At 38.2% G+C, this 25,363-nt stretch overlaps 2 protein-coding genes and 1 long non-coding RNA gene across 5 annotated transcripts; all 3 read left to right on the top strand.

The window, feature by feature from the left end:
- The first annotated feature begins 22 nt into the window (after window positions 1-22).
- On the top strand, window positions 23-25,363 carry LOC119884360. Of its 2 annotated transcripts, none has more exons than XM_038694788.1 (6): window positions 23-314; window positions 861-980; window positions 2,503-2,583; window positions 3,057-3,152; window positions 23,285-23,806; window positions 25,211-25,363. In XM_038694788.1, the coding sequence occupies exons 1-5, from the start codon at window positions 152-154 to the stop codon at window positions 23,446-23,448; spliced, it is 624 nt and encodes a 207-aa protein (XP_038550716.1). In that variant the 5' UTR covers window positions 23-151; the 3' UTR covers window positions 23,449-23,806; window positions 25,211-25,363. The 2 variants fall into 2 exon arrangements, with proteins under 2 accessions (XP_038550716.1, XP_038550715.1); XM_038694787.1 differs by having other exon boundaries at window positions 3,054-3,152.
- LOC119884361 lies at window positions 3,436-22,222 on the top strand. Its single transcript, XR_005440985.1, has 3 exons — window positions 3,436-3,540; window positions 18,865-20,540; window positions 22,099-22,222. It is a non-coding gene; the product is annotated as an uncharacterized LOC119884361 (long non-coding RNA).
- LOC119884359 (CD209 antigen-like protein 2) lies at window positions 14,274-18,828 on the top strand. Of its 2 annotated transcripts, XM_038694784.1 has the most exons (5): window positions 14,277-14,645; window positions 16,356-16,475; window positions 17,591-17,680; window positions 17,863-17,925; window positions 18,106-18,469. In XM_038694784.1, the coding sequence occupies exons 1-5, from the start codon at window positions 14,483-14,485 to the stop codon at window positions 18,363-18,365; spliced, it is 696 nt and encodes a 231-aa protein (XP_038550712.1). In that variant the 5' UTR covers window positions 14,277-14,482; the 3' UTR covers window positions 18,366-18,469. The 2 variants fall into 2 exon arrangements, with proteins under 2 accessions (XP_038550713.1, XP_038550712.1); XM_038694785.1 differs by lacking the exon at window positions 17,863-17,925 and having other exon boundaries at window positions 14,274-14,645; window positions 18,106-18,828.

Raw genomic sequence — 25,363 nt, 5'->3', positions numbered from 1 at the left:
AGCATCAGTACAGTAGTATATCTACTACAGTTAGTACTGCAGAGTATACTTGTACACATTGAAGGTTTACAGCAGCATAGTAACCAATCAACACAGAGCAGTTACAGGAAGTGAAGTGCAGCTACTGTTCAACTGTCTCAGTCCTCTCAAGATGTCCTCAGATATTTATGCCAAACCAGATTTCTCAAAGAAGGTGAGATACAACAGAAAGGTGCAGGAGGACAACGTAGAGTGGGAAGAAAGAACGGTGGCTATCTACGAGAGTACAGACGATATCAGAGATGATCACACTGATCTTCAGTCACACGACGGAGGTAAGTGAGAAATTATGACAAATCTATGATGTAAAAAAATAATGTTTATCTTGTTTGTGTGATCGTCTGTTTGAATCATGTTGGACTAATGTGTGACCTCTGAGTTTACTCTCAGTTTGTAACACGTTGATTTCCAATCCCACAGAACTGCAGCCCATTAGCGTCTATGTTTGTTTCTATTTATGTACGTCTCTCAGCTCTGTATTAATAACAGGAAGAAGTTATTAATACTAATACTACTAATGTAAAGTCAGTTTAACAGCTTTTAGTTGTGAGTCAGTTGTGCATTTTAATTGTCCTTTAAAACTCTACATCTCAGATAAGTTGATATTTGTTTTACATCACAATAATAATTGGTCAACACAACAGTCTTTATATGATTTGTTAAAATGTTAATACTACATTTCACAGCTGTATACAGATGTTGAACAACCACAGATGAAGGCAGTGAAGCTGTTGACTAAAATGTTATGTGTGGGGAATGATAACATGACGCATGTGGTTTTCCTTTAATGAACCCGCTCTCTGTGCGCTTTGCCACTTTAGGACCGCACACTGAGAATCATCCTCCAGCCGTCCAAAGCAGGCCTTTCAGAGCTGCTGCATTTTGTCTTGGAGTGCTGTGCTTTCTGACCATAACTGGAATCATCCTCCTATACATACGTTGTAAGATAAAATACACTCCACAACTACTGACAACCAAATACTGAACCTGTTCACAATGCAGAAAAACTGCTGCAACTGGTCTATGAAGCACATTTATTAAATGTTTTCCACCAAAGTTTGCTCAGTTACACTAAAATGTACTTTCCAGTTCTCCACAACCAGATCTAAGGCTGCGTTCAGACTGCAGGCCAAAAAAAAACAGAATTAAGCATTAAAGGGATGCTTTGCAATTCTTATCCAATGCAGTTTTAGTTAAATTCAGTGAATATTTCCTCATGTCTGTCTGTTTTCATGTTTGTGATGATCCCAGCTGGTTAGCTTTGTTAGCTTTGCCTCAGCGGTCAGTCTGTGTGCGGTAGAGGAGGAATAGACGGAGCGTGAGCGTGAACGGGTGTCTCGGTGAATAGAGAGAAACGGGTCAGCAATAAGGCTTGTTCAGCAGTAAATGTACAGTAGAAGTTCCAGAGGCCGGTGAATAAAGACTGCAGCTTCTCCGGACTAAAGAGGATCTTACGTGTGCTGCTGCCAACTGTTGAATTAAGAGTGAAGGAGGTTAGCCCCAAAGTTAGCTTTGACTTCGTGCCACTAAAACATGCCCTCTTATTGAAGCTAACTTGCTCTCGGACAGCAGACGTTGTGGATTCTGCTATATTTCAGCAGAGTAGGACTGGTTACCTGGCAATGCGTGTCCAGGAGTTTGTTTGGCCGTTGGACTCAAATATCTACAAACTCTCTGCAGAATCACCTTTAAGGCCTGCAGTCTGAACGTAGCCTAATAAAACAAGCTGGAGGAAGATGAGACTGTCTTGTTCAAATGGTGAAGAGCACCAGCTTCAGACTTTAAAGGACAGGTTCTGTTTTGTTTGTTCATCTTCAAATAAAACTGACCTGCCATATGCACGCTGAAAGAGTTATCTGTTTAAAAGTACATTCTAACTTTCAGCTGAAGCTATTATGAGAATTCAGAAGTCTGAGTTAGAAAAATCAAGAACATTTTTCTAAAAACACATGAACTTTGGAAGGAAAACCTTCAATTTGTGTAACTCAGACTAATGAAGCTTCATTCTAGCTTTGCCTGTACCTAAAACATTTGTTCACGCGACAGACTGAAGATTTTATGTCCCATTTTGTTTACACTGCAGTCAAGGTAGGAGGGGAAAAACTTCAGAGCCATGAACAAAACAATCATTTTATTGATCAAATGGCATGTGAGTCTGGAGCTATTCTTTATGGCAGCTGAATATACCGCATTCAGGATGTACCCTTTCACGCCATTTAAGCACAGTTACTTGACTGTGTTGATCTGCATTTTGGTTCTTCATCACACTTGATACATGAGCGAGTCAGTTATCCAGTTGTTACAACATCTCCACATACACGGCAGGTTAAAGGACACTAAATAACTAAATTATGGTTTGAATTAGAGTGATTTTAATTATGCAGAGAAAGTAACTAAACTGTCTTTAGTTTATAGTGAATGAGTTGGTGTTGTTGAGGTGTTTCTTATGTTGTTTCTCAACAGTCACTTTGGAAAAAGACCAGCTGCAGACCAGATACGACAAACTGAACAAGAACTACAGCGAGCTGCAGGGACAACTTTTAGGTGAGAAAGGTTTAAAAACAAATAAGCAAATACTGTAATACACAGGATCTAACTTCACACTGGTTATCAAGCATAAATGTTTTCATATGGTCTTACTCTTTTATCTATTACGGTTTTCTAAAGATGAACATCAGTCAGTTACAGAGCAGTTACGAGACACTGAGTGAAAATCAGGATGAAGTAAAGCGGCTGAAGGAAAAAATTAAAGGTTTAACGGTGAACACCAACATCACACCATTACTTTAATTATAGTTCTTTTATCTTTTATTTCTGTTACAAATCAGATACAAAACCTGAGTGTATTTATAGAGTAAACAACAAGTGGCAGGAAAGATATTTACTAAATAATGAAACTACAAGTTTTATCAGTTTGACAGTGAATGAGATGAAATCCATCTTTTAACACTCATTTGAAATATTTTGAAATTGTCTTACTCTTTTATCTCTTGTTGTTTTTTCTCATGACACAGCAGTCAACATCAGTCAGTTACAGAGCAGTTACGAGACACTGAGGAAAAATCACAGCCAGTTACAGGATGAAGTAAAGCAGCTCAAGGACAAACTTGATGGTGAGAAAAGTTTAAAAACTAATAGTGAACACCAGCATCACACCAGTTCACTTGATATAAATTATAATTCTTTATCCTGTTGAACTATTTGCTATGTGTTTATTACTGTTAAAACCTGAGTGTATTTATAGAGTAAACAACAAGTGGCAGGAAAGAAAGATATTTAAGAAGAAAGTCAAACAAGTTTTATCAATTTAACAATGAATGACATGAAATCCATCTTTTAACACTCATTTGACATGAAGAGAAGTGGTGTCCTGAAGGATGGAAGAGATTCAGATTCAGCTGTTACCGTAAATTCAATGAGGAGAAAACTTGGTATGAGAGCAGAAGAGACTGTCAAGAGAAAGGAGCAGATCTGGTGATCATAAACAACAAAGAGGAACAGGTGAGTGTGTTTGTTACTGAGTGTGTGATCTTAGATGTAGCTGCCAGTGATCTGTTACTTCTGTTTTTGACCTGCAGCCAGTCGGCTTCCTATGACGATGCATTAGGGCCATTGTAGGTGGAAATAAAAAACATTACGGAGCGAAGACAAAAAACACTTGAATATTCTCTGAGACTAAGGTTATAAATTTGAAAGAGAAAACTTGAAAAACAATGTTTCAGTAGAGTTTTGCATTATAACCATCTAAAAACTGAGGAGCAAACTGGCTCTGTTTGGGTCTGTGAGCTTTATCGGAGGTGCTGAAGTTCACATTTGTGGTGAGATTTCTGCCTGAAAGTGTTTTCAGGTAGTTTTAGTTTCCACCTCCTTGTCTCATCCTAACATACAGTCCCAAACATGCTTCAGGCTAATCCCCCACACAGAAAAGGAAACATCCACCTGTCATCTTGCCACTCAGTTTTCCTCGTTGTGATTCACTGTAAACATGTTGTAGAAGGAATGTAGAAGCAGATCTGTGTGAAAACTGTGTTACAAAACATCCACCAATATATTCTATATAGACACCTAAAGTTAAGTGAAATAAAAGTGACAATCCACCAAAATGCTGAAAGGTCAGAAGATGATAAGAGACACCAAATATCTGGGGATTTCCACAGATCCAGGAGCAGCAGGAAAGAGAGCCAAGAGGTGATGTAATGCTTAGAAACAGAGCTATAAAAGGAGGTCCAAAACAAGGTGAAAATCACTTGTTACATGGCTTCATGTCAACTCGGGTCTCTGTTCTGGTAACAGAATGGGACTCTACTTTGCATCCATCTCTGAACCTCTCCGCTGAAACTTTTCTTTTCTAACTGCTGTCTATTTTTGTTGAAAATAAACATGTTGGTAAAAGTTCAAGCTTTTTTATCTGGCCTAAGTCTTGATTTTTTTTACACGGCACTGTCTTCAGTGAATTTAAAAAGATACGTTGCTTTTTATAGGATCAATAGATTTGAAAAGTACTTTTTACTTTTGATACTCATGAACTTTTAAATCCAGGTACTTTTTCACTTTTACTTTAGTATTTTACTGGATGACTTTTATTTGAGTAACATTTTAGTGTGGTATCTGTACTTTTACTTAAGTAGGAACATTTTGTACTTTTCCCACCACTGAACAATGGTTATTCTACAAGAGGAGCTGAATTCCATCAGTCCTCTGAGTGTTTCTGATTTATGCACCACTGATGAACTGAAAAGTTGCCACAGATTTTCTTTTTCCTTCAGACTTTTCAGACATCACACATGTACCACAATAGAATTACTGAATTATGAAGAGAGAAATGATTATTGTCTCTTGTCAACTACTAGAAATGTGTCACTGAGCTGAACAAGGATGGAGACTCCTGGATTGGTCTACGGGCCACACAACAAACAGGATGGGAATGGAAATGGGTGGATGACTCACCGCTGACAGTACAGTGAGACGCTTTTAAAGTTTTTAGTTTCCATCACAATTCAATTTGTTACTAAAATAAGTTTGTTTTTTTAAAATTAGATGAAAACAATTCACATTTTATTAATTTACAAAGCTGAATTATGTGTTAAACACGTTATTAAAAATGTAATTGTCATTTATTACTCACAATAAAAATGCTATATAATCCAACATCTTCCTTCAAATTGAAAATAATCAGGAGTGACAACATTTTATTTCTCCAACAGGTTCTGGGCAACAGGACACCCGCACAGCAACAAATATTACGCTGCTGCATGCTGCGATCAACAAGGAAATTGGACACAGTGCATATTATGATAAGAAGAACTGGATCTGTGAGAAATAGATTTCCTGTTTATCTTGAGGACAGAGGGGTGTGTAGTGTTGGGATCAACTTTGTCAAATCAGACCAACTCACATTTTACATTTCTTCAGTTGTTCATTCTGTGTTGCATCCTGAACAACCTGGATTACATAGATATTGTTCCTCTGCCCTACACAGTGAACAGTCTGGTTGGAAGTCATCCACACAACTACATGTGCACTTACCCTCTCTGCAGAGAGGGATATTACAACAGCCTGTTTTCAAAAAGCCTAAGATGTCACATACATGACAACAAGGGGAAAGACGGCTCCTTTCTGTTTCAGTGTTATTTAAGCCATGATCATAAAGGACAAACCTCATAGGCTTCTTCCACAGACCACTTACTGATGTAGTTACACTTGGGAGGAGGAAAGATTATGAATGTGTTTTGGAGAGACGGATGCATCTGACGGCCAATCAGATTTCAATTCATCTTTCATGCTTAGTTGCATTTACACTTTTTCCCCAGACAAAAGCTATCCAATCCTCGCCTGATGAATAGTCAGTATTAGTAATAGTCACATACTAAGGATGATATTCAATCATCGCTTTTGTTTTTCTTCATAAACTTACAGAACAGAACAATTATATGTTGATGTAACTAATCATGTATCTAAAGTTTATCATCATCATTGAACCATTAAAATTTCATGTCATTTCATCTACTAGACAGAACAAAAATAACTGGTCAACACATCACATTTCCTGTGTCAGAGATGCATGTGTGAATAAACTATATGGAGAACATGAATGCAGCTTCGCACAAATGTGTGAATGTGAGCACAAACCTGCTGTTGAGTGAAAACCATATACTTCCTCAGTGTCACTGACAAAAAACATCTTTATGTTTCAACTTTAAATATAGTTTTATGTAGTTTATGCCTCAATTAAATTCAAGTCTTCAATAATACATATGTTGTGGTGTCCATCTGTGTCAGTGGTGAGTCCTGCTGTTACTTCCTCTTTTGAAAGCTGCCCAACCCAAAGACAAACAAGCAGACAGTGAAGCTGTTCACTAAGTTTTCAGTGTTTCAAAATGTCTGCAAGGATTCTCGCTGCACCAGATTCAAGCTTGAATGTGAGATATACCGGAAGAGTTCAAGACAACAGAGGAGCGGGAGAGGAGAATCAGCTGGAGATCTCAGAGGATGAAAAGCATCACGCTGATCCTGGGTCACAAAAAGCAAGTAAGTCTGAAATGATGTTGTAAGAAGGACGTTAATGTACATTTTTGTGTGGCTATATAAAAATGTATAATTCATTAATCAGTTACCATTAACTATGGGTCATTATCAGGTGTCTTGTTTTTGTAATCTGGTGCCACAAGAGTCAATTTTCTTACTGACAGAATGACAACGAGTAACTAGAGAATCCAGTTTCTGAAGAAACTGCAGAGTGAATGTGGGCTGTTGAAAGCTGACGCTAAACTGATTGCTGGCTTGAATAATACCAATAATGTTTGAAAGATGTTGAAATTCTGACGCTATTCTGCGACGGCCGAGCGATAGCTGGCGTTGCTGAGCCTGTTTCTCTGATAACTTGAGATCCAGACGTCCCGTGACTAAAATCCTCAATCTGTTAGTGAAACAGACTGTGCAAGTCTGGACAATGACAGCAAAACTAGCCTGTGTGCATGAACATCCCCACAAAGATATCAAAACGAATTTATTTGCGTGTCAACAGTGAAAATTGTTGGCATGACGGCGAGTTAAGATTAAGTTTAAATGAAGTCTGTAGCTGAAAGTATGCAGAAATAGTGACATTTCAAAGTGGAGTAGTTATGAGGAGGATTTGAACCTTCTCTTCATCCACTTCAATACAAGAAAACGTCCTGGAAAACCTTGAATATTTTGGAATGTATGCAAGGTATCAACGAGTGAAAGGCAATAATGTCGTCATTGAGTTCAATAATTTGATGTTTAAATCAACATCAAACTGTGGGAGGAGATACAAGTTTTTGTTTGTAGAAGAACACAGGCTGTGAATGCTGACTCAGCCTGTCAGGCCGTAACCAGGGTTTAGAAATTAGTGAGGTCCAGACTTTGTTTCTTTTAATAGAGCTTATTTACAGAAATTCACACCAAAATCACACAAGTTACACAAACTAATGATCTATAATGAAAAACACAGGCCTACAAAGGGACCTGTTGGCAAAAAATACTTTTATTAAAGATGAATTTTTCTCTTCCTCTGTGTGTGTGTGTGTGTGTGTGTGTGTGTGTGTGTGTGTGTGTGTGTGTGTGTGTGTGTGTGTGTGTGTGTAATGAAGGCTTAAACCAGGAAGTGGGCAAAGCACTGTGATTGGTTAAGAACACACTAACCACAGGATGTTCATCAAGGTCTTTCTCTCCACAGCTTGGCTCACTAAAATTGTATAAAATAAGAGATACAGACAGACACGCTATGATCAGGTCGTGCAAACAGGGAAATCTTGCTATACTAATCTTCACAACATGTATCAGGCTAAATGTATCTGACAGCCTACAACTGGCATCACAGGACTTTGTTGGAATGACATGTGCAGACTGCATAATGGCCACTATTGTTACTATATGACAACATAAAAAACAGCAGGTTGGTGCTGAATTCAGAGGATGCTCTGGTTGATATTACAGCCTCATTATTTGACGTCAGCAGCTGGTTGCACTGTTTTGTCAAGAGTATAGGAGCTGAATTCATGTGATGCATGGATCGGCTCTGACTATAATGTAATAATCATGTGCATAAACCATCCACATGCCCTCAACCAAAGACCTATTTTTTTTCTTTCTCTAATTAGCTTTCCAGGTGTTTTCTTTAACTATTTACTTTAATGATTAGAGAGGCTGCTGTCAGTCATTTAAACGTTTTCATTCACGCTGTAATGTCACAGCAATAATAATTTAAGCAGCAAAATAAAAAACTGTAGTTAAAAACTTGACAGGTGCAGACAGAGAAAACTCTGCAGAGGAAACAGAATTTAACTTTAACAACCAGCTTCTAAAATGTTCAGACTTTCTGATGGAGATCAGGATTGATCAGGAGGACGGCTGCTTTACTCAGATTTACTGTCTGAACCTGGACTGTGGGAGAGACCTTCTGTAGAAGAACTAAAAAACATTAGTTAACATTAGATTCTGACCGATCCTGTTGGCGTGTCGGGAGATTTGATTATGAAGTCATGCTGCTGCGGCTCGTGCGTAAATGCGCACAGCGTCTCTCCTGAAGGGGAGAGAACAGCGGGGCTCTCAGTTAGTGCGCGCACGCCGTTTTAATGTGCTTCTGATCAGAGAAACAGTTTGTCAAGTTGAAATAAGGGTTTTGACAGTGTAATCTGCTGCGTCCTCAGGGTCCTGAAGCCTTCATTTAAGTTGATCGTGTTATCAATAGTTGTTATTAGATTTTTTCTACTGATAGGTTATAGCCTACATATAATTACAGAGGTCTGCACCTCGGTTACCTCATAGCTGGTTACGGTAATGCAGCCAATGTGCCACTATGAAACTCCACAGTTCACAGCGGCCACTTCAAACTTCAAACAAGAATAATTTAAATGTTCTCTCTGTATTTTGTCTCTGTAGGACCTCAGACTCCAAAGAATCGTGTCAGAAGAAGGTGTTTTACTGCAGCGACTCTGGGAGTGATGATTCTGATATTGGCTGGAGTCTTCATACGCTGTGAGGAATTATGTTTTAAATCTAAACCAAAGATGTTTGATCTCATCTGAATATCATACATACGCTCTCTGAAGGGACTGAGTCAACTTTTAAAGAAATATAGAGGCAGATCATGCTCTATATGCCGCTTCATAGGCATGAATTGTTTGGAAATGCAGAATGATTTGGTGTTGTTGGTGTGTTTCTTATGTTGTTGTGCTTCTCACCAGATATTTCAGTCACTTTGGAAAAGACCAGCTGCAGACCAGATACGACAAACTGTACAACAACTACAGCGAGCTGCAGGGACAAATTTCAGGTAAGAAAGGTTTTTAAAAAAGAGCAAATACCAAAATACAAAGGATCTAACTTCACACTGCTAATTGACCATACATATTTTGAAATTGTCTTACTCTTTTATCTCTTGTTGTTTTTTCTCATGACACAGCAGCCAACATCAGTCAGTTGCAGAGCAGTTACGAGACACTGAGGAAAAATCACAGCCAGTTACAGGATGAAGTAAAGCAGCTGAAGGACAAACTTGATGGTGAGAAAGTTTAAAAACTAATAGTGAACACCAGCATCACACCAGTTCACTTGATATAACTTGACTTTGCCATTGATTTTCATTTTAATTCTTTTAAGCTGTTGAACTGTTTTCTCTGTTTATTTCTGTTAGAAATGAGACAAAACCTGAGTGTATTTATAGAGTAAACAACAAGTGGCAGGCAAGAAAGATATTTAAGAAGAAAGTCAAACAACAAGTTTTATTAATTTAACAATGAATGACATAAAATCCATCTTTTAACGACATGAAGAGAAGTGGTGTCCTGAAGGATGGAAGAGATTCGGATGCAGCTGTTACTTTAAATCCAATGAGGAGAAAACTTGGTCTGACAGCAGATTGGACTGTTACACTAGAGGAGCACATCTGGTGATCATAAACAACGAAGAGGAACAGGTGAGTGTGTTTGTTACTGAGTGTGTGATCTTAGATGTAGCTGCCAGAGATCTGTTTGGGTCTGTGAGCTTTATCGGAGGTGCTGAAGTTCACATTTGTGGTGAGATTTCTGCCTGAAAGTGTTTTCAGGTAGTTTTAGTTTCCACCTCCTTGTCTCATCCTAACATACAGTCCCAAACGTGCTTCTGTGTCTGTCAGACGGTCTGAAGGGGAAACTACCACAGCAGCAGAGCAATAACGCAGGCTAATCCCCCACACAGAAAAGGAAACATCCACCTGTCATCTTGCAACTCAGTTTTCCTCGTTGTGATTCACTGTAAACATGTTGTAGAAGGAATGTAGAAGCAGATCTGTGTGAAAACTGTGTTACAAAACATCCACCAATATATTCTATATAGACACGTAAAGTTAAGTGAAATAAAAGTGACAATCCACCAAAATGCTGAAAGGTCAGAAGATGATAAGAGACACCAAATATCTGGGGATTTCCACAGATCCAGGAGCAGCAGGAAAGAGAGCCAAGAGGTGATGTAATGCTTAGAAACAGAGCTATAAAAGGAGGTCCAAAACAAGGTGAAAATCACTTGTTACATGGCTTCATGTCAACTCGGGTCTCTGTTCTGGTAACAGAATGGGACTCTACTTTGCATCCATCTCTGAACCTCTCCGCTGAAACTTTTCTTTTCTAACTGCTGTCTATTTTTGTTGAAAATAAACATGTTGGTAAAAGTTCAAGATTTTTTTATCTGGCCTAAGTCTTGATTTTTTTTACACGGCACTGTCTTCAGTAAATTTAAAAAGATACGTTGCTTTTTGTAGGATCAACAATTTTGAAAAGTACTTTTTACTTTTGATACTCATGAACTTTTAAACCCAGATCCTTTTTCAATTTTACTTGAGTAGTATTTTACTGGATGACTTTTATTTGAGTAACATTTTAGTGTGGTATCTGTACTTTTACTTAAGTAGGAACATTTAGTACTTTTCCCACCACTGAACAATGGTTATTCTACAAGAGGAGCTGAATTCCATCAGTCCTCTGAGTGTTTCTGATTTATGCACCACTGATGAACTGCAAAGTTGCCACAGATTTTCCTCAATGTTACTGAGAAAAAATAAACCCTTTCTTTTTCAGCTTCAAATATACTTCTAGATAGTTTATGCCTAAATTTAAGTCAGGTTTAAGTCTAGTGGGGTTCGTCAATTAACAGTAACAAATATGTTTTGGTGTGCTTCTGTGTTAGTGGTTTGTCCTGCTGTCACTTCCTGTGGTGAAGTCCGCCCACCTCAAAGAGAAACAAGCAGACAGTGAAACGGTTTAGTAAAGTTTAAAATATTTCAAAATGTCTGCAAGTATTCTTGCTGCACCGGATTCAAGCTTGAATGTGAGATATTCAAGAAGAGTTCATGAGAACAGAGGAGCAAGTGGAGTGGTGGAGATCTCAGAGGCTGAAGAGCATCACGCTGATCCTGGGTCACAAAAAGCAAGTAAGTCTGAAATTAAAAGGTTAATGTGCATTTTTGTGTAGCTATATATGTAAGGAATTTAGTTTTTAATTCAAATTAAAATAATTTCAGTTTGATAACACAACAGGTGTATGTCCATGTATATGTAACTTGACTTTCATTTATTTTGTCCGAGAGACTTTTTGGGAAGCACAATAAAGCTAGTCAACACAGGTTCATGCTCCTGTCGCTCTGTGTAGAAGAGGAAGGATAATTCTGCACAATCCATACAAAGTCCCAAATATGTTTAATCTTAATAAGAGTCACATGTAGTGTCACTCTCTCTGGACTATCATCATTGCTTGCAGTGTAGCTCACGTTGTTTAGTTCCAGCGGACGCTAAACTAAACAAAACAACCAGCTGCAACAGGAAGAGGACAGTATACACTGCTCAAAAAAAATAAAGAAAACACTTAAACAACACAATGTAACTCCAAGTCAGTCACACTCTTGTGAAATCAAACTGTCCACTTAGGAAGCAACACTGATTGACAATCAATTTCACATGCTGTTGTGCAAATGGAAAAGACAACAGGTGGAAATTATAGGCAATTAGCAAGACACCCCCAATAAAGGAGTGGTTCTGCAGGTGGTGACCACAGACCACTTCTCAGTTCCTATGCTTCCTGGCTGATGTTTTGGTCACTTTTGAATGCTGGCGGTGCTTTCACTCTAGTGGTAGCATGAGACGGAGTCTACAACCCACACAAGTGGCTCAGGTAGTGCAGCTCATCCAGGATGGCACATCGATGCGAGCTGTGGCAAGAAGGTCACAAACAGCTAGTATATTTTTAGGAAAAACATATTTCCTGCTTGTGATGATGTCTAATCTAACAGTGTTTTACAGTTGACTTATATGTATTAATGTAAACCTTTTAGCATCTTTCATTGGTGTAACAGTATTACTAAATGATGAATGCCAAAATAGTGTACTGTTAGCATGTAAAGTTAGTTTGCTCTCAGCTCAAGTAATAATGTTCAGTTTTGCGGGAGGCAATGCAATAAAACAGTTCATTATGTAAGGTCTTTATACACCACTCCATCTCAATTGTGTTTCCAGGTAATGTTAAATATTTTTATTGTAAATTAGCCCTGGGTGAGGCCTACAGTGTTCATACAATAATTATCACTAAACAATTCAACCCATAGTTTTAATTTGACATCAATGCAACATGTTGTGCGTGGTGTGTAGCTGTGTGTAGTATTTTTGTTTTAAATTCGTAACATTTTTTCTGAATCCCAGTACATAATCAAATAAAAAGATCTGAATTTGAAATGATTTGTTCCACCACATTCTGAACTTGAATTTTGGTTCGTATTTAAGAAGTGAAAAGCCACAGAGGTTCAAGCTGCTGATCTTGGCTCTTTAAAGCTCAGTATTATGAACTTGTAATCTACTGCTCCACCACACGAGTGCACCAACATGTTCATATTAACCCTCCTCTGTGCTGCCCTCTTCACTGGAAGCTGAACATGCTGAAATATTGTTTTTCATTTGTAATTATAAAAGAATCTTTTTCATGTTTTAAAACTCTTCTGTCTTCTGTAGAGTACATACGAAGACATAAAGAAACTAAATATGAAGAGGTGTTTTAGTCCATATCACCTTATTATGAGCACAAGAACTGCATACATCAATAATTCCATGTGCTTTGTGGCTTCTCCCTATACCAATATAGTGCTTCTTCTGTTGGTTCTGGCAGGTACAAGTGAATGTAAAGCCTGAGGTCGGACGCGGGTCCACAGCATAATCTGTGAGGAACAAACAACATGACGGGATCCAATCAATGGCTCTCTGAGAAACAGATCTTTTGAGAGTTTCCTGGAGGCCAACATGTGTGCCATGTAACTGTGATGTAATGGATTTGAAAGGACCTTTAATGCACAGCATTTCTCCCTCTCTTTATCCATAGTTCCTGCTGCCCTCCCTTAAAAACTACATAATAAAGGCAATCAGAAAATGTTCATGACTTTACCAAATAACACCATGTTAGAATTAACACTCATACTGACTTTCATGCTATTCTCAGAGTAATGAGTTTGTCCTGAGGGTACTTACAGAAAGGTCATAATCAAGTTCATTTAGTGTGGTGCATAAAGTTGATTTTATATTTTAGGGTTTCCTTTGTACCATTGGAAGAACTGGCCAGATGGTGGCAGTAATAGAAATGTGAGGGCGTCAAAGTCATTTTCAGTTTCAATCTGCCCCACAGTAGTAAAAGTATGTTGTTAAATCACGTATTGACAGACAGATGCTCCAAGACCTTGTTCCAAAGCAGGATATGTATTCTAATCAATCGTCATAGGGTTATGATTGTCACTGTAACTTTGTTAAACATTACAACTTGGTTGGGAAATGATTTCAGTTTTTCTGTAGAAAATGACTGACATTTCCTGTTTTGGCCAAACTGTTAATCTGCTCTGTATGTATGTGTGTGTGTGTGTGTGTGTGTGTGTGTGTGTGTGTGTGTGTGTGTGTGTGTGTGTGTGTGTGTGTGTGTGTGTGAGGGGTAAACAAGGTGGGACAGGTGTGAAAAAAATGTGGTTAGGTCTATTAATACATACATATTGTTGTTGCTGAATGAAAACCTTGCATCTCCAAATTCTATCCTTTATAATTTTCATTTTTTACCCATGTATTAATATTGTTTGTATAAATTGTTTCATACAGTGAATCCAAAGATTTGACAACACAGTCATCTAACTGAAGATACAAAAAAAACTGGATCCAGAAGAGTCAAATGAATAAAAAGTGAGTGTGTGTGTCATTGCTGCTACTTCCTCATTTTTCTCTACTGAAACCAGACAGAAGCCGTCATGCAAGACTGACAGCAGCATCAGTACAGTTTATTATGTTAATGAATTTATTTCTACTACAGTTAGTACTGCAGAGTATACTTGTACACACTGAAGGTTTACAGCAGCATAGTAACCAATCAACACAGAGCAGTTACAGGAAGTGAAGTGCAGCTACTGTTCAACTGTCTCAGTCCTCTCAAGATGTCCTCAGATATTTATGCCAAACCAGATTTCTCAAAGAAGGTGAGATACAACAGAAAGGTGCAGGAGGACAACGTAGAGTGGGAAGAAAGAGAGGTGGCTATCTACGAGAGTACAGACGATATCAGAGATGATCACACTGATCTTCAGTCACACGACGCAGGTAAGTGAGAAATTATGACAAATCAATGATATAAAAAAATAATGTTTATCTTGTTTGTGTGATCGTCTGTTTGAATCACGTTGGACTAATGTGTGACCTCTGAGTTTACTCTCAGTTTGTAACACGTTGATTTCCAATCCCACAGAACTGCAGCCCATTAGCGTCTATGTTTGTTTCTATTTATCTACAGTGCAGAACATAATCCAAATAACTACAGGAAACACAAAGGTTGCTACCATATAAATGTAATGCATGTATTCCTGTAGCTGGTTGGATTATGTTCTAATAAATTACTTATTTCAGCTGTTCTGTTACTGAAATCTTCTGCCACCTTAGCTGAATTTTAATTGCCACCAAGTATTTGTGAACACAACCTGGATCTAATGTTTTGGTCATGATTCATATTGGCTATGGTCAGTGTTGGGCAACTTATTTACAAAATGTAATACATTATAGTACAGATTACTGGTTACTGTCATTTGAAAGTAATTGGTTATATTACAATATTACTGTCTCTGAATTGTAATGCTTTAAACTACTTTTGCTTTACTTTGCATTACTTTCTCTGCTGTTTAAGGGGAACTTTATTCTGATAGCAAGCTGTGTCTGCACAGGTGGGTTCTAGTGATGTGCAGAGTTATATCCGACGATCAGGTGGGTCTCTGTCATAGAAATCAACCTTCTGATAAGTAGCGAGGTTGGTTGGGTGAAACAGGATGAATCGTTTCCCCATTAAGAAAGACGCTGTGCACATTTACACACGAGGTACAGCAGCATAATGTCACCGATTATTTGAATCCCCCGACACTCTGACAGGATTGGTCAGGATGAACTGACAGCAGCCTCTCTGATCATTAAAGTAATTCATTAAAGTACAAACACACAGCCTATAGAGATCTATTTACGTATGACCCATCTGGGAAGCTACTGTCTTGTTAAGAGGAGCCGAGCTCCCCTGTAGTTTGCACCCTGCTTATAATCTCGACCTTCGGATTCCAGTAACAGGAAATAATATTACTTCTTTACTCATGGATTTGTATTTCTGGTGCTGAAATGTTTCTCGGTGTTAGTTTTGTATTTGTAATAATTCACCGACTTAATTTTGGGTTAAAATGCGTTGTAACACGCGTTACTGAGATTGTAACGGGTATGATATTACTGATTTTTTTAGTAATGCATTATATTACTGCGTTACAGCAAAAAGCAATACATTACTGTAACTGCATTATTTTTTAACACGTTACTACCAACAGTGGTTATGGTAACGTTTAATTAAGAAAAATTATTTCTGAGATCTAGAGAAGCATCAACTCTAGTAAAGACAGCTTTACAAAAGAATGCAAAGTGCAACCACATAACAGGAAGAAGTTATTAATACAGAGCCGAGAGAGACTCAAGAGGAGACGATGTAAAGTCAGTTTAACAGCTTTTAGTTGTGAGACAGTTGTGCATTTTAATTGTCCTTTAAAACTCTTCATTTCAGATGACTTCATGTTTGTTTTACATCACAATAATAATTGGTCAACACAACAGTCTTTATATGATTTGTTAAAATGTTAATACTACATGTCACAGCTGTATACAGATGTTGAACAACCACAGATGAAGGCAGTGAAGCTGTTGAGTAAAATGTTATGTGTGGGGAATGATAACATGACGCATGTTGTTTTCCTTTAATGAACCCGCTCTCTGTGCGCTTTGCCACTTTAGGACCGCACACTGAGAATCATCCTCCAGCCGTCCAAAGCAGGCCTTTCAGAGCTGCTGCATTTTGTCTTGGAGTGCTGTGCTTTCTGACCATAACTGGAATCATCCTCCTATACATACGTTGTAAGATAAAATACACCCCACAACTACTGACAACCAAATACTGAACCTGTTCACAATGCAGAAAAACTGCTGCAACTGGTCTATGAAGCACATTTATTAAATGTTTTCCACCAAAGTTTGCTCAGTTACACTAAAGTGTACTTTCTAGTTCTCCACAACCAGATCTAATGAATCAAGCTGGAGGAGGTTGAGACGGTCTGGTTTTGTCTTGAGCACCAGCTTCAGACTTTAAAGGATAGGTTCTTATTTTTTGTTCATCTTCATATAATACTGACCTGCCACATGCATGCTGAAAGATTTATTTATCGCTGTAATCATTTGTCCTGCCAGCTCTGTGTAAAATGCATTCTAACATTCAGCTGAAGTTATTATGAGATCACAGCAGTCTGAGTTATAAAAATCTAACAGGTATCTTGATCCTAGTAACAGGTTGGGTTATTGCCAGTGTTGTGTCTCGGCAGCATCCTTCCACCGCACAGCTCAGTAAAGAAACACAGTCCGTGGAAACAAAGTGGGAACATTTTACAAAAAACAAGTAAACTTTCATTCTGGTTAACTCAGACTAATGAAGCCTCATTCTAGCTTTGGCTGAACTTAAGAAAAAATTTTTGCACACAACAAAGACTGTTGTTTTCATGTCCATAATTTTTACACTGCAGTCACGCTAGGAGGGGAATTACTTCAGAGCCAGTTCTGAGAGGATTAGATGTCAATGAACATAGTGCATATGAGTCTGTACTTTGTTTAAAAACACATAGACAACGTCTCTGAAAATAAAATATACCCCATAGCTAAAAAAACAAAAACCTCTTTTATAGTTACTTGATGTTTTTTGGGACGGCTGTGGCTCAGGAGGTAAAGAGGGTCGCCCACTAATCGGAAGGTTCCTCTAGTCTGCATGTCAAAGTGTCCTTTGGGATGATACTGAACACCACATTGTGATGAACGAGTGTGAATGTAACATGTAAAGTGCTTTGGATGGTCTGATAACACGAAAGGTGTTTTATCATAGAACATTAAAATATGCAGAGAAAGTAATGCAATTCTGTCTTTAGTTTGAGGCAAATGATTTGGTGGTGTTGGTGTGTTTCTTATGTTGTTGTGCTTCTCAACAGATATTTCAGTCACTTCGGACAAAGACCAGCTGCAGACCAGATACGACAAACTGAACAACAACTACAGCGAGCTGCAGGGACAAATTTCAGGTAAGAAAACTTTCAAAACCGTCCATCCACCTTCATCCGCTTATCTGGGATCAGGTCGCGGGGTTTCAAAACAAAATAAGCAAATACCAAAATACACAGCATCTAACTTCAGACTGCTTATTAAGCATAAATATTTTAAAATATTCTAAAGACTCTTTTATCTCTTATTGTTTTTCCTCAAGAAATGACAGTCAACAACAGTCAGTTACAGAATGAAGTAAAGCAGCTGAAGGATAAAATTGAAGGTGATGAACAATGAACACCAGCATCAAACTAATTCACTTGATATAACTTGACTTTGCCATTACTTTTATAGAGCAAACAACAAGTGGCAGGCAAGAAAGATATTTAAGAAGAAAGTGAAACATGGTTTAATCAATTTAAATGACATGAAATCCATCTTTTAACACTCATTTGACATGAAGAGAAGTGGTGTCCTGAAGGATGGAAGAGATTTGGATGCAGCTGTTACTTTAAATCCAATGAGGAGAAAACTTGGTATAACAGTAGAAGTGACTGTCAAGAGAAAGGAGCACATCTGGTGATCATAAACAACGAAAAGGAACAGGTGAGTGTGTTTGTTACTGAGTGTGTGATCTTAGATGTAGCTGCCAGTGATCTGTTACTTCTGTTTTTGACCTGCAGCCAGTCGGCTTCCTATGACGATGCATTAGGGCCATTGTAGGTGGAAATAAAAAACATTACGGAGCGAAGACAAAAAAACCTTGAATATTCTCTGAGACTAAGGTTATAAATTTGAAAGAGAAAACTTCAAAAACAATGTTTCAGTAGAGTTTTGCATTATAAGCATCTAAAAACTGAGGAGCAAACTGGCTCTGTTTGGGTCTGTGAGCTTTATCGGAGGTGCTGAAGTTCACATTTGTGGTGAGATTTCTGCCTGAAAGTGTTTTCAGGTAGTTTTAGTTTCCACCTCCTTGTCTCATCCTAACATACAGTCCCAAACGTGCTTCTGTGTCTGTCAGACGGTCTGAAGGGGAAACTACCACAGCAGCAGAGCAATAACGCAGGCTAATCCCCCACACAGAAAAGGAAACATCCACCTGTCATCTTGCCACTCAGTTTTCCTCGTTGTGATTCACTGTAACTTACAATGCTGTATTTAAAACCAGTTTTGAATTAAGAATTATGAACAGAAAATTATTTTGTCTCTTGTCAAATCCTAGAAATTTGTCGTTGAGCTGAACAAGGGTGGAGACTCCTGGATTGGTCTACGGGTACAAACAGGAAGGAAATGGGAATGGGTGGACGACTCGCCGCTGAGAGAATCGTGAGAAGTTTTAAAAGTTGTTTGTTTCCATCACAATTCCATTTGTTAATAAGATAAGTATGTTTTTAAAATTAGGATGAAAACAACAACAAAAATCACATTAATTTACAGAACTGAATTATGAGCTAAAAACATTATTAAAAGTTAAATTGTCATTTATTACTGCCAATAAAAATATTTCAAGTGAAATCCAACAGCTTCCTTCAAATTGAAAATAATCAGGAGTGACAACATTTTATTTCTCCTACAGGTTCTGGGCATCAGGACACCCGCACAGCAACTATTATTACGCTGCATGCTGCGATAAACAAGGAAATTGGACGAGCAGATTTAATGATCAGAAGAACTGGATCTGTGAGAAATAGATTTCCTGTTTATCTTGAGGACAGAGGGGTGTGTAGTGTTGGGATCAACTTTGTCAAATCAGACCAACTCACATTTTACATTTCTTCAGTTGTTCATTCTGTGTTGCATCCTGAACAACCTGGATTACATAGATATTGTTCCTCTGCCCTACACAGTGAACAGTCTGGTTGGAAGTCATCCACACAACTACATGTGCACTTACCCTCTCTGCAGAGAGGGATATTACAACAGCCTGTTTTCAAAAAGCCTAAGATGTCACATACATGACAACAAGGGGAAAGACGGCTCCTTTCTGTTTCAGTGTTATTTAAGCCATTATCATAAAGGACAAACCTCATAGGCTTCTTCCACAGACCACTTACTGATGTAGTTACACTTGGGAGGAGGAAAGATTATGAATGTGTTTTGGAGAGAAGAATACACCTGATTTTGAATCAGATTTCAATCCATCTTTCATGCTTAGTTGCATTTATACTTGGGCTGTTTTGCTAATCAAAAGATATCAAATCCACACAAGATGCATGAACTGATAATAAGTCACCTCCCCTGTATGTGTGTCAGTAAGGATGATATTCAATCATCTCTTTTGTTTTCTTCATAAAATTACAAGAGAACAGTTATGTGTTTAACATCTTAGGTTTATTATCATCATTGAACCATTAAAATTTCATGTCATTTCATCTACTAGGCAGAACAAAAATAACTGGTCAACACATCACATTTCCTGTGTCAGAGATGCATGTGTGAATAAACTATATGGAGAACATGAATGCAGCTTTGCACAAATGTGTGAATGTGAGCACAAACCTGCTGTTGAGTGAAAACCATATACTTCCTCAGTGTCACTGACAAAAAACATCTTTATGTTTCAGCTTTAAATATAGTTTTATGTAGTTTATGCCTCAATTAAAGTCAAGTCTTCAATAATACATATGTTGTGGTGTCCATCTGTGTCAGTGGTGAGTCCTGCTGTTACTTCCTCTTTTGAAAGCTGCCCAACCCAAAGACAAACAAGCAGACAGTGAAGCTGTTCACTAAGTTTTCAGTGTTTCAAAATGTCTGCAAGGATTCTCACTGCACCAGATTCAAGCTTGAATGTGAGATATACCGGAAGAGTTCAAGACAACAGAGGAGCGGGAGAGGAGAATCAGCTGGAGATCTCAGAGGATGAAAAGCATCACGCTGATCCTGGGTCACAAAAAGCAAGTAAGTCTGAAATGATGTTGTAAGAAGGACGTTAATGTACATTTTTGTGTGACTATATAAAAATGTATAATTCATTAATCAGTTACCATTAACTATGGGTCATTATCAGGTGTCTTGTTTCTGTAATCTGGTGCCACGAGAGTCAATTTTCTTACTGACAGAATGACAACGAGTAACTAGAGAATCCAGTTTCTGAAGAAACTGCAGAGTGAATGTGGGCTGTTGAAAGCTGACGCTAAACTGATTGCTGGCTTGAATAATACCAATAATGTTTGAAAGATGTTGAAATTCTGACGCTTTCTGCGACGGCAGAGCGATAGCTGGCGTTGCTGAGCCTGTTTCTCTGATAACTTGAGATCCAGACGTCCCGTGACTAAAATCCTCAATCTGTTAGTGAAACAGACTGTGCAAGTCTGGACAATGACAGCAAACTAGCCTGTGTGCATGAACATCCCCACAAAGATATCAAAAACTATTTGTGTGTCAACAGTGAAAATTGTTGGCATGACGGCGAGTTAAAGAGAAGATTTGAAGGAGATTTTCCAAGGCTGCTTCACTCTATTGATGATGTCATCCACTTACGTTTTTACATCAAACTGTGGGAGGAGATACAAGTGTTTGTTTGTAGAAGAACACAGGCTGTGAATGCTGACTCAGCCTGTCAGGCCGTAACCAGGGTTTAGAAATTAGTGAGGTCCAGACTTTGTTTCTTTTAATAGAGCTTATTTACAGAAATTCACACCAAAATCACACAAGTTACACAAACTAATGATCTATAATGAAAAACACAGGCCTACAAAGGGACCTGTTGGCAAAAAATACTTTTATTAAAGCTGAATTTGTTCTTTTCCTCTGTGTGTGTGTGTGTGTGTGTGTGTGTGTGTGTAATGAAGGCTCAAACCAGGAAGTGGGCAAAGCACTGTGGTTGGTTAAGAACACACTAACCACAGGCTGTTCATCAAGGTCTTTCTCTCCACAGCTTGGCTCACTAAAATTGTATAAAATAAGAGATACAGACAGACACGCTATGATCAGGTCGTGCAAACAGGGAAATCTTGCTATACTAATCTTCACAACATGTATCAGGCTAAATGTATCTGACAGCCTACAACTGGCATCACAGGACTTTGTTGGAATGACATGTGCAGACTGCATAATGGCCACTATTGTTACTATATGACAACATAAAAAACAGCAGGTTACTGCTGAATTCAGAGCGGGGCTCTCAGTTAGTGCGCGCACGCCGTTTTAATGTGCTTCTAATGAGAGAAACAGTTTGTCAAGTTGAAATAAGGGTTTGACAGTGTAATCTGCTGCGTCCTCAGGGTCCTGAAGCCTTCATTTAAGTTGATCGTGTTATCAATAGTTGTTATTAGATTTTTTTCTATTGATAGGTTATAGCCTACATATAATTACAGAGGTCCGCACCTCGGTTACCTCATAGCTGGTTACGGTAATGCAGCCAATGTGCCACTATGAAACTCCACAGTTCACAGCGGCCACTTCAAACTTCAAACAAGAATAATTTAAATGTTCTCTCTGTATTTTGTCTCTGTAGGACCTCAGACTCCAAAGAATCGTGTCAGAAGAAGGTGTTTTACTGCAGCGACTCTGGGAGTGATGTATCTTCTGATATTGGCTGGAGTCTTCATACGCTGTGAGGAATTATGTTTTAAATCCAAAGTCTCATAACTTGAATCCCTCTCTGTGTTTTGTAAAGTTAAAAACCTTTTATTCTCTGTTAGATAACATAACAGGTGCATGAACATGTATTTTATCAATACTTCATGTGACTTTCTGCTGTAGTTTTGTCCAAGAGACTTTTTAGGTAAAAGCACTAAAGCTAATCAACACAGGTTCATACACCTGTTGATCTGTGCAGAAGAGGAAGACAAACAGAATTTATATAGTTAGGTGAGCACTGCTCTAAAGATGTTTGTTCTCATCTGAATATCACATATAAGCTCTCTGGACTATCATCATTTCTTGCATTGTAGCTCAGTTTCTGTAGTTCCAGCAGACACTGATAATAAACTGAAAGAAACCAACAACTGCAACAAGAAGAGGACAGAAGGGACTGAGTCAACTTTTAAAGAAATATAGAGGCAGATCATGCTCTATATGCCGCTTCATAGGCATGAATTGTTTGGAAATGCAGAATGATTTGGTGTTGTTGGTGTGTTTCTTATGTTGTTGTGCTTCTCACCAGATGGAAAAAGACCAGCTGCAGACCAGATACGACAAACTGTACAACAACTACAGCGAGCTGCAGGGACAAATTTCAGGTAAGAAAGGTTTTTAAAACCTTCAAGAAGCTCTTGAAATCTCATCTCTTTCGAGAACACTTCCTCGTGTAACATCTCTAACATGCACTTCCTGTGCTCTTTTTCTTCTATCCCCTACAATGATCTTGTATTGATTGCACTTTTTGTAACTCTTACTTCCTTCCCTAGATATTTACCCCATTAATGTGATATGTACTGTGAGCTCTTACTAGCATTTATTGCTGCTCTTACTAGTATGTATAGTCAGTTGTAGATCTGTAGTTGATGCTCTGTTGATGCTTGTTGTTCCTCAAATGTAAGTCGCTTTGGATAAAAGTGTCTGCCAAATGAGTAAATGTAAATGTAAAAAAAGAACAAATACCAAAATACACAGGATCTAACTTCACACTGCTAATTGAGCATAAATATTTTGAAATTGTCTGACTCTTTTATCTCTTGTTGTTTTTTCTCATGACACAGCAGTCAACATCAGTCAGTTACAGAGCAGTTACGAGACACTGAGGAAAAATCACAGCCAGTTACAGGATGAAGTAAAGCAGCTGAATGACAAACTTGATGTTGAGAAAAGTTTAAAAACTAATAGTGAACACCAGCATCACACCAGTTCACTTGATATAACTTGACTTTGCCATTGATTTTCATTTTAATTATTTTATCCTGTTGAACTGTTTTCTCTGTTTATTTCTGTTAGAAATGAGACAAAACCTGAGTGTATTTATAGAGTAAACAACAAGTGGCAGGCAAGAAAGATATTTAAGAAGAAAGTCAAACAACAAGTTTTATCAATTTAACAATGAATGACATGAAATCCATCTTTTAACACTCATTTGACATGAAGAGAAGTGGTGTCCTGAAGGATGGAAGAGATTTGGATGCAGCTGTTACTTTAAATCCAATGAGGAGAAAACTTGGTATAACAGCAGAAGTGACTGTCAAAGGAAAGGAGCACATCTGGTGATCATAAACAACGAAGAGGAACAGGTGAGTGTGTTTGTTACTGAGTGTGTGATCTTAGATGTAGCTGCCAGTGATCTGTTACTTCTGTTTCTGACCTGCAGCCAGTCGGCTTCCTATGACGACGCATTAGGGTCATTGTAGGTGGAAATAAAAAACATTACGGAGCGAAGACAAAAAACACTTGAATATTCTCTGAGACTAAGGTTATAAATTTGAAAGAGAAAACTTCAAAAACAATGTTTCAGCAGAGTTTTGCATTATAAGCATCTAAAAACTGAGGAGCAAACTGGCTCTGTTTGGGTCTGTGAGCTTTATCGGAGGTGCTGAAGTTCACATTTGTGGTGAGATTTCTGCCTGAAAGTGTTTTCAGGTAGTTTTAGTTTCCACCTCCTTGTCTCATCCTAACATACAGTCCCAAACGTGCTTCTGTGTCTGTCAGACGGTCTGAAGGGGAAACTACCACAGCAGCAGAGCAATAACGCAGGCTAATCCCCCACACAGAAAAGGAAACATCCACCTGTCATCTTGCCACTCAGTTTCCCTCGTTGTGATTCACTGTAAACATGTTGTAGAAGGAATGTAGAAGCAGATCTGTGTGAAAACTGTGTTAAAACATCCACCAATATATTCTATATAGACACCTAAAGTTAGGTTAAATAAAAGTGACAATCCACCAAAATGCTGAAAGGTCAGAAGATGATAAGAGACACCAAATATCTGGGGATTTCCACAGATCCAGGAGCAGCAGGAAAGAGAGCCAAGAGGTGATGTAATGCTTAGAAACAGAGCTATAAAAGGAGGTCCAAACAAGGTGAAAATCACTTGTTACATGGCTTCATGTCAACTCGGGTCTCTGTTCTGGTAACAGAATGGGACTCTACTTTGCATCCATCTCTGAACCTCTCCGCTGAAACTTTTCTTTTCTAACTGCTGTCTATTTTTGTTGAAAATAAAGATGTTGGTAAAAGTTCAAGCTTTTTTATTTGGCCTAAGTCTTGAATTTTTTACACAGCACTGTCTTCAGTAAATTTAAAAAGATACGTTGCTTTTTGTAGGATCAACAATTTTGAAAAGTACTTTTTACTTTTGATACTCATGAACTTTTAAACCCAGGTCCTTTTTCACTTTTACTTGAGTAGTATTTTACTGGATGACTTTTATTTGAGTAACATTTTAGTGTGGTATCTGTACTTTTACTTAAGTAGGAACATTTAGTACTTTTTCCCACCACTGAACAATGGTTATTCTACAAGAGGAGCTGAATTCCATCAGTCCTCTGAGTGTTTCTGATTTATGCACCACTGATGAACTGAAAAGTTGCCACAGATTTTCATTTTCCTTCAGACTTTTCAGACATCACACATGTACCACAATAGAATTACTGAATTATGAACAGAGAAATGATTATTGTCTCTTGTCAACTACTAGAAATGTGTCACTGAGCTGAACAAGGATGGAGACTCCTGGATTGGTCTACAGGCCACAGAACGGACACAAACAGGATGGAAATGGAAATGGGTGGACGACTCACCGCTGACACTAGAGTGAGACGCTTTTAAAGTTAAAGTTTCCATCACAATT

Source organism: Micropterus salmoides, unplaced genomic scaffold (assembly GCF_014851395.1).
Source record: "Micropterus salmoides isolate LMB-PRFRI ecotype aquatic unplaced genomic scaffold, ASM1485139v1 Ms_hic_scaffold_3383, whole genome shotgun sequence".
Taxonomy (NCBI): domain Eukaryota; kingdom Metazoa; phylum Chordata; class Actinopteri; order Centrarchiformes; family Centrarchidae; genus Micropterus; species Micropterus salmoides.
This window is presented reverse-complemented; position numbering and strand designations above follow the sequence as displayed.

Bases quoted from the DNA above. Each gene is read 5' to 3' on its own strand.
- LOC119884359 (XM_038694784.1), top strand. From the start codon at position 14,483: ATGTCCTCAGATATTTATGCCAAACCAGATTTCTCAAAGAAGGTGAGA. The intron at 14,646-16,355 runs GTAAGTGAGAAA...TTGCCACTTTAG, and splicing joins TCTTCAGTCACACGACGCAG to GACCGCACACTGAGAATCAT. The intron at 17,926-18,105 runs GTGATGAACAAT...TTTGACATGAAG, and splicing joins GCTGAAGGATAAAATTGAAG to AGAAGTGGTGTCCTGAAGGA.
- LOC119884360 (XM_038694787.1), top strand. From the start codon at position 152: ATGTCCTCAGATATTTATGCCAAACCAGATTTCTCAAAGAAGGTGAGA. The intron at 315-860 runs GTAAGTGAGAAA...TTGCCACTTTAG, and splicing joins TCTTCAGTCACACGACGGAG to GACCGCACACTGAGAATCAT. The intron at 3,153-23,284 runs GTGAGAAAAGTT...CTCATGACACAG, and splicing joins GCTCAAGGACAAACTTGATG to CAGTCAACATCAGTCAGTTA.